The 8976-nt window shown below is 59.9% G+C and overlaps 1 protein-coding gene across 1 annotated transcript; it reads right to left on the minus strand.

The window, feature by feature from the left end:
• Positions 1–2604: 2604 nt before the first annotated feature.
• DDIT4 (DNA damage inducible transcript 4) lies at positions 2605–4119 on the minus strand. The gene is made up of 2 exons (XM_051799749.1): positions 3943–4119; positions 2605–3730 (listed from the first exon to the last, which is right to left on the minus strand). Exons 1-2 carry the CDS (start codon positions 4037–4039, stop codon positions 3249–3251), a joined length of 579 nt encoding a protein of 192 aa, XP_051655709.1. The 5' UTR covers positions 4040–4119; the 3' UTR covers positions 2605–3248.
• Positions 4120–8976: the final 4857 nt, after the last annotated feature.

Below are 8976 nucleotides of genomic sequence, written 5' to 3' on the forward strand. Positions count from 1 at the left end.
GCAGGCAGTGGATGGAATTTGGGGTCATTGCCATCCCGGGAAACCCCTGTGCTGAGGGGGCTTCCCCTTCCCTGGGATGGGAGAGGGATGGAGAAGAGGTGGTGCCCCTGTGGGTCCTGGCAAGGTGACAGCAAGTGCCCAGCAGGACATCTTTGCATCAGACTGGTTCCACTGGGATGTTCCCAGGAGGGCACCTCACCTTCCTGCCCTCCCATTAGCCAGCCCCCTGCATCCTCTGCCCACGCTCCTTTGGGGAATGCTTTATTCTCATCCCAGGATGCCACTGGCCTGGCAGCACCATCCCAGCATTTGAAGGTGCCCTTTGGATGTGGTCCCCATCAGGGTGGGCAGGAAGGCTTGGGCTGCTTTTGTCCTGGCTGGAAAGGCTGGGTTGGATGTGCATCCTGACAGCAGCAACTTGGAAACTGCAGTTGGATTTGGGATCTGTGCTCCCAAATGGGTCTCTTTTCCCCACATCCCCCCTCCCTGGGACAGCTCAAGGCTGGACCCCACGGCATCCCCATCCCCCAAGGGCTGGAGGTTTTGGGATGGGAACTTCCCCCTTTTCCCTTTTTTTCCCCTTCTCTCAGAGGCCAAGGGTCATGTCCCTTCTGTTTCCCCTCAGTGCCACATTCCCAGCAGTGGTGAGTCAGCCCCTGGGGAGTCTGGCAGGGCTGCAACCAGGCACGTTCATGGCCCGGTTTTTGGGGTGGTTTTGCTACATTTTGGGTCCAGAGCAAGGGGAGACGCTCTGAATTTCAGTGTGTGTTGGTCTCTGCTCACCTGCAGGTGATTTGGGCTGCCCATCAGCTCATTAGCCCAAGCTTTTAATTGGAGCAGCTGCCGAAGACCAGGAGGCAACAAAGGCAGGTACTCTGGGAGCAGTGTCCTCTGGCAGGCAGGTAGGGAGCAAACTCCACTTCTCACTGTCATTTCTGGTAGCAAAACATGAGGGTTTAGCGTTACTGTGGGATTTAAATCCTCATTTGCCTTACTGCTGCTTGTGTCCCCAAAATCTCCCTTTTCCCACCGCTGTGCTGGCACCTGGGATCCCCAGGCTGATGTTGGTGCCACAAATAGCTCTGTTGATGCCTCCTCGGTCCCAAAATATCCCTTTGCCTACCCCCCTGCCATGGGAGACGCTTAATCCAGCCTGGCTGGAAGCTCCTGGCACCTTGCAGAGAGCTGCCAACCCCAGGGACCTTGCTACGCCCCCAAATTTCCCATGGAAAGGCCGTTTTGCTATAAATAAGAGCAAAGCTTCACCTTCACAGCTGGGGCTGAGACCACAGGGTGTTTTCTGAACAGAGGGTTTTGCTGGGCACCCCCCAGCAAAGAGGCTGTCCCATTGCTCTGTGTTCACTTTGGGGAGTTATGGTGGATTTTACTGTTTTCTTGGCATGATAATTTTAAAAAACAAGATGTGGAGTCCCCTGTCTTCCCTTGGAGTGGCTGGTAGGGGACAAGTGGGGGTCACGCTGCTGCTGGAAGCACAGGAGGCACAGGGCCACCCCCCTCCATGTGCTTAGGAGCTTGATATTTAAAAATACATGTATTTATGGGCTATATTTATCACTCCGAGTCTCAATGTGCCTCAGCAGGGGATGACTGCACCGCCCGGTCACCGCGCCATAAATCATCCCGGGAGCAACACACTGTGCTGGCAGTGCCAAAACCTGCTCCTCTCACGGTTTTGCCAAAAAAACTTGGGGTTTGGAGTTCCTTTTCCACCCCCCCCGGGGATGGATTTGTGCTGGATGATCCCACGGGGCACTGCCTGACCCCAGCAGAGGGATGCCCCGGCACGTGACCCTTTGAGAAATGTTCCAAAGCCCCCCCCTTTGCACAGTGTGGGTGTGCAAAGTTCTGTTTCCAGCTGTGCCACCCTGACTGCTCCTAGGTGGTATTTACACCAGAGAGAAACGCTCCAGTTGGGGGTTGTCCGTGTCAAACTCGAGTTTTTTTCCGTGAAAAGTCACTGTTTGTCCACAGGGGGATAAAACAAAACAAAACAATCCAACAACTCAATCCTGAGCCAGAACAAACTAGTATGTAAATGGAAATGGTGTTTCAGGCTGGTTCTATCCCCCCCACACCTTCCTAGGGGAGTTTGCCAAGTGACTTAATCACCCTTAAGTGAAAGCCTTTTCCCCCCCCCCCCCCCCGAGGCCTCTAATTGCAGGTTTGTGTAATTGGTCTCAGCTTGGCAGTGGGTTGGGGTATGCTCACTCCTGGCAGGTGTGACCCTCCCCAGCCTCCCTCACCCACAATTTTAGCCAGTTCTCCTGGTTTTCGGCCCAGATTTCCCCCCATAGGTCCCGGGGAGGAGCAGCAGCTCCTGGCTGGGATGCTGGGGTGCTCCTCCCCAGGCATGAGCAGGCACTGGGCTGGCTCAGGGCCCTGACTCAGCCCCCTGAGTCACAGCCCCATGGCTGCAATTAGGAGTGGGCGCACCGGGATTCCCCACCATTCCCAAAACCTCCAGCTCCCACCACAGGGGCTGCCCTGCCAGGGAAAGCCTTCCCGAGGGTGCCAGCGGGGATTTCAGAGCAGTGGTTGCATCATCCCCTCCCCGGACCAGACTGACAACAGGGAGATGGCGGGTTATCAATCAAGACAACTTTTATTAGAAAAGTAAAAAACCACCCGACACGATTTGCATAGGAATTGTCGCACTTGAACATCAAGTGTATGAGTGTAAACTGTAACCAATGAAGCGCCACAGTGTCGGGGCCAGGGGTCCTGCCCTCCAGCCCCGCGGCACCTCACGTGCCCCTCTCCCACCACTCTCGTGATCAAAGACACGGCGCAATTCCAGAGCCCCCTCCCGCCCGGCTGCCGAAGGAGGGGGTTTGTCTTTGATCCAGACCCACGGCTCAGCCATCACTCACTCCCCCCCGCCCCTGAAGCCCCATTGATTACAATCCTGGTTACAAAAGAAGAGCCCCATGATTGATCAGCCATCAGGAGACCGGCCGCCCCCCCAGCAGCCCCGCTGCCGCCTCCGGGAGCGTCCCGGGATCATCCCACAATCATCGACAGCGCGAAGCGACCTCCGCCTGGGTCCCGGTCCGCTCCACGTCAGGGATGTCCCGGCATAGGCAGGGCCCCCACGGGGACCTCCACCTGCCCAAACTACTTCCACCTACAGCCCTACTCCAGCCTAACCTAAACTACAGCGGCTGCCCCGAGCCGCCGCCACGCTCCGACCGGCTCTTCCAAAGCACTCGGGAAGCGGGCCCGGCCCCTCAGCACTCCTCGATGAGCAGCTGCTCGGAGCTGTACAGCTTCTTCTTGATCACCCTGAAGCCCGTGCTCAGCTTCAGCGGCGCGAAGGCCGGCCCCGAGGCGAAGAGTCCCTGGATCTTGGGCCAGAGGCGGGAGTCCAGCCGGAGCACCAGGGTGAGCTGGAAGGTGGGCACCACGGCGGGGTCCACGGCGATGTGCCCCACGTCGTGGCAGGCCTTGCCGTGCTCCACGCACAGGTCGAGGAGGGCCCCGCGCAGCCCGCAGGGTTCGCTGCGCGCCAGGCGCTGCAGCTCCGCCCGCACCTGCGCCAGGAGCTGCGCCGGCATCAGGAGCCGGGAACAGCGCTTGGAGCCCAGCGGGGCCCGGCCCAGCGTGGCCTGCACCACGTCCATCAGGTTAGAGCACAGCAGCTCGTCCTCGGGGTCGTGCAGCAGCTCCAGGTCCAGGTCCGGCAGCGACACCCCGTCGGCGTACTCGGCATCTGCGGGAGGCACGGAGGCAGGTCAGCCCGGGGCAACGCCGACCTCGGGGGCTCGGGATGGAACAGCGTGGGCTGGGGGAAACACCGATCCCAGGGGCTTGGGGGCGTAACAGGGTCCCGGCACAGCACCGCCACCCCCCTTAGGGACACTCAGTGATTCCCGCCCCCCCCCGTTCCTCGGAGAAACCCCAGGGAAGGGAGCTCACACTCACCTCCCTCCGAGCCAGAGGCGCTGCCCAGCGACTCGCAGTCGGAGGTCTCCAGGCGGCCCCGCTCGCCGCCCGCCAGCCGCTCCCACAGCCCAGGCATGGATACGGCTCTGGATTTGGACACAGACGTCACCGACCCCGTCCCGGCCCTGCCGCCGCTCTGCCCGCACCGTCCGCGCCCGCCCATTATATAGGGGCGGTGCGAGTGTCCCCGCCCCGCGCCCCGCGCCCGCCAATGGGAGCGCGGGGCACGTCCGCCGCGTCTCTCCTGCCCGGTGACAGCGGGAGGCCACGCCCCCTCTCCCCTCGGCCACGCCCCCGCCCCGACCGCGCCCCCTCCGTGCCAGGCCACGCCCCCTCCCGGGCGGCCCCGGGCGCCGCAAACGGGACCCGCGGTTGCATCAGGGGTCGGGCGGGTCCGCGGGGCCCCCCCGTGCCCCGCACCCCCAGGGCCCGGGCACCGCCCCCGGGCACCCCCTCAGCGCCCAGACTCAGTTTCCCTGAGTTTTCCAGGTGGTGGTTGCGTGGTGCCACCGGCGCGGGCGGATCCTGCTGCCCCGGCATGGGATGGGGCTGAGCCCCCCTGCCCTGAAGCGGGAGTGATCCCGGTGTCCCATTAGCTGGCGTTGTCCTGGTTTTTTAAGGGAATAAGGGATGCTGGAATGAGACAGGGTTGAAGATCGAAGGGGGCGAGGGCAGGGCATGGCCGGGCTGGGATGGGCTTTTGCTCAGTGCCAGGCTGGGGGGAATCCCCATCTTCCTTCCCTCGTGGCTCCTAAAACCGGGACGAGACCCCGCCGTCCTGCAAGCCCCCCACCCTGCGAGTGTGTCCCCCCACCCCGGTCCGTGCGTGCCAGTCCCCGCGTACGTGACCTTCCCAAAGCCAGACCCCGAGGAGCTCAGGCAGCCGAACTGGCGATAAAGGGCTTTGTTTGTCCTCCCGCTGCGCTGCCCGCGGCTTTATCGGAGGGGCTGAGCACACTCTGCAGTCACCCCAGGACCTATCTTGGGTCCCGTCCTTCCCGAGCCGAGATTGATAACAGCCCGGCAGTAAACACCGTGCGGAGCAGAGAGTGCCCGGCGGCGAGGGGGACAGGACCCCCTCTGTGGTGACCCCCCGCCCAAAGGGTGCGGGGCAGCGGGTGCTGGGGGGTCTGGGCACCCCACCAGCAGCTGCTTTTTAGGGCTCAAAGCTTGAATCCTTTTGGGAGTGGGAGTCCAAGCGGGGGGAGTGGGGAGCATCCCAGGGAGCAGAGGGGCTGTGTGGGCAGCTGGGAACAAGTCCAGGCTCCCGCCTGCAGCTTGCAGAGCCACTGCTCGGCTTTTTGGAATAGAAGATGAGCAACCCCCAGCCCCAGCTGTTAGAAATACACCCAGATATTTGCACGCTCGCGCTCAGAAACGGCTGGATGGTGCTTAGGATCCTGTTTTTCACAAAATGTACCTCGTGGGTTTATTTGTCCCCACAACCACTAAGTCGGTACAAATGTTGGCTGGGTGAGGCTGAAAATAGATGAGGAACTGCTGGTTTTGGGGTCAAAACAGGGGGGAAACGGCAAATAAACAAAAAAGAGGTAAAGGACCAGAGGGAAGACGCCTTGCTAAAAATAAGCTGGAATTCTGGAGCCAAGCATAAATATTTTTCTTTCTTTGCCATAGCATCTCCTGGTAGGCAGGGGAGCAGGCAGCTCTGGTGTGATGGCAAGTTTTAAAGGGAAATGTAATTTTGAATCCCTGCAGTCAAATAATGCCAACATAAATCCATGCACTTCGGCTGGGAAGGGAGCAGGATGTGGGGCTGGCAGCTCCTTCTCCTCCCCAAAAGAGGCTGAGATCCAGGCTGCTCCACCGCAGCCGAGCCTCGAGGAATGGTTTTGGGCTGGAAAGCGAAGTTTAGTTAGCTACAGTGTAGCTAATCCCTGAGCTTCCCCTCCCCAGGTCCTGCTGCTGGCACGAACCCAGCGCGGTTTTTGTGGAGGAGCAGAGTGTCTTCCCCCTGACCTGCTGGCCTTTCTGGGAGAACAGAGAGGGATCCAAACTTTCTGGACAGGCTGTTCCCAGGCGGCTGTGCCTTGTGGGATGCCCTTCCGTGCTGAGATTTGCTGGATCGCTCCGAGTTCCAGCCTGGCTGGCTTTGCAAAGGGTTAAGCAGGAGCTGGGGGGAGCGGCTGGCACTGGGGAGGGTCCTGGGCTGGGCCCCTGCCCGGGATGTGCTGAGCTCAGCGCTTTTGCAGGGCCGCAGGGGGAGGGGGCTGGAGAGGAGGAGGAGGAGGAGGAAGGGAGGAGATGTATGGAGGGGCTCAGCGAGTGCCTCGGTGCACGTCGGGTACAAACCGTGCCCCATGTGTGGTGGGGGGTGAACTCCTGCCCCACAAGGTGCTGCCGCTACCTGCTGTGTAGTTGTTTGTTCCCAGCAGCTCCGTGGCCCAAAAAGCTGCTTTTAGGTAGATTTGCACATTATTTTGTCCCTCGGGGCTGGCGCAGAGGCCACTGTGATCCTCCGTGTCCAAGCATTCCCGTGGGGAGTGTAACAGAGGGGCTGAGGCTGCCGTTTTTGGGGTGTCCCCTCAGTGCCTGCTGGGTGGGTGTCCTTTGCACCCTCTCTGGCCCTGTCCTCGCTCGCAGGGTCCCCGACTGTGGCAGGGGGTGGCGGGCACACGAGGGGTGACCCTGTGCATCCTCTGTGCCCGTGGCCAGGTCTGACAGGTGAGCTGTGGCTGCGTGGGACGGGCGGCAGGTCCCGGCGTGCCGCCGGCCGGGCAGGTCCCTGCCACAGCCGAACCTCCCGGGCCCGTCTCTCGCCCCCGGGACAAGCAGCTGCAGGAGCCGGGCGGAGAGGAACAAGGAACGTGCATCCAGGAGGGCGGTGGACAGGTTTTTGGCAGCTGAGATGCCGAGTTGGCACCGCAGATTTGCGGGAGGGGGGGGCTCTGAAACTCATCTCCCCTTGGGTGCTTCTGGGGCAGAAGATGGGAGATGGTGTTCCGGGGGTGCTGCCCCACTCTGCTGCACCCTGGATGCTGGAGGGGCCTTCCCAGGCGGGCTCCTTGCCCGGGCAGCAGGGCGAGCGCGTGCCTTGGCGCCGTGGCCGGCGCTGGGGCCGTGGCCAGCAGTGCGAGGAGCCGGGGAGGGGAGGTGTGAGCGGGGCCGGTACATAACGTTCTGCCTCGAGCACCCACAGGAAAACCAACCAGCAGCCCTGAACGAGGCTCTTTGTTCGGCTTTTTTTTTTTTATTCTCCCTCCCCTCCCCTGCATCAACTTTTTCTGGCAGCTGACGGGTTCCCTCCCCCCCCCCCCGCGCTCCGTGCTCAGCTGCGGCCTCCGAACAGCCCCCAGAGCCCCGGGGTGAGGGGGCAACCGGGCTCCCATGCCTCAAGGAGGGATATTTACCGCCGGCGCTGCCCCACTGATCTGCAAAGCAGGAAATAGGCTGGGGAGTTTCCAGCTGCCAGGGAAAAGCTGGGTTTGGAGGAGGGGGAGAGCAGAGGGGTTTTGCCAGTGCGATGCCTCCAGCTCTCCCTGCCTTACATAAAGTGTTTACTGAGCGGGAGGAGGGAACGGCCAACAACATGTTTGTGCATTCGTAGTACTGTACAGGGTGAACTTTTCACTTCCTCTCAATAGCTCTCACACATGTGTCTATTTTGGTGCTGGGCACACATACAAACACACCATGTACAGCACGGAGCCGGGGACGTTCCCTGCTCCTGCTTTGTCCCAGCACAAAGAGCGGCTGGAAAACAAGGAACGGGAGGAGGGCGAGGGGGATAAATCTCAGCCCCGCCGTGTTTTGGATGTGTACAGGGAGGTCTGGGCACTGCCTGGGCGCTGCATCCCGTGGGCAGCGCCGCAGGCACCGAGCCCCCAGCGTTCCCAGAGGGCTGGCGGAGTGGAAAAGTTTCCCAAGTCGAGCAGTAGAAAGGAAAGGCTCTTTCTGGGTCTGATTACGCCGGGTTCAGCAAGTGGGGGGTTTGGGGATCTGCTGTTCCGTTCCCAAACCCCACGGTGATGCGGGGCGGGTATTTTTGGCAGGTTTGGCCAAGGTACATTTAGGTGGCTGGAGTAAGCAGGATTAAAAATAGATAATACCAAACAAAAAAGCTGATGATTGAAACGCTCCCTTCTTTCCCAAGCGAGCCCATCTGGGATGGAGTTTTGATCCCGCCTGCCGTCACGTTTAAAGCGATCCTGGCCACGGACCCGCTGACTGTGCAGGAGGCCCCCGCAGAGCAGGGGCTGGCAGCCCTCCAAGGCTGGGGAGGAGGTTTTCCGGGCTGGGGCCGGGGCCGGGACACGTCTCAGTTGAGCCGCAGCCTTATGTGGGAACGCCCCTACCCCGCTCCAGGAACCTCGCCGTGAATTTCCACGGAGCTGGAGTTCGGGCTTCACCAGCAGTGTGGGGCTCTGGATCACCCAAATCTCTGATACTGGAACTGATTTATTAACAGCAACAAACACAGAAGGTGGCTGTGTACTTTCCCCCCTTAGCTTTGGCTCACTGCTGGTGATCCAGCTAAAATGGGGAGAGTTTCCAATTAATCTGTTTCAATCCAGATGTGGCTGGACTGAAATAGTGAGTAAAAAATACAATCATCTAGTAAATAAGATGTTGAAAATGGAAGACTTAGGCATCTGGAGCAGTAAATCATATAATTGCTTGCATACGGTGCTGCTCCTACCCCCTGCTGGCCAGCAGAGCCGTGGGGTGAAGGCTCTCATCCATGGAAAATCATGTTGAAATGGTTATGCCAGAACATGGAAATTCAGTTCCCTCCAGGAACAGAAGTGAAGTACAACCGAAAAACAAGATGATTAAAATGGATGGATTTAAATAAGGGGTTTCTGCCGCTGGCAGAGCTAAACCAAGATTAAAATCTGATTTAAATCAATCCACTTTTGAGCGTGAGTTCCTCTCAAACTGAACTTCACTTGACCATCACGACAGCCGAGCTGCCTCCGAGCTTCACTAAACCTCGCCTACCTCCTGAACAGCTGACTGTTTCCCTCATCAGACCCTCCCCCATCAGATAAACTG

The sequence above is a fragment of the Manacus candei genome, unplaced genomic scaffold (assembly GCF_025592945.1).
Source record: "Manacus candei isolate 608988 ecotype Guabito, Panama unplaced genomic scaffold, ASM2559294v1 h1tg000050l, whole genome shotgun sequence".
Taxonomy (NCBI): Eukaryota; Metazoa; Chordata; class Aves; order Passeriformes; family Pipridae; genus Manacus; species Manacus candei.

Excerpts from the sequence above, each read along its gene's own strand:
- DDIT4 (XM_051799749.1), bottom strand. The coding sequence starts at position 4,039 with ATGCCTGGGCTGTGGGAGCGGCTGGCGGGCGGCGAGCGGGGCCGCCTG. Across the intron at positions 3,731-3,942 it reads CGCCTCTGGCTCGGAGGGAG|ATGCCGAGTACGCCGACGGG; the intron begins GTGAGTGTGAGC and ends TGCCTCCCGCAG.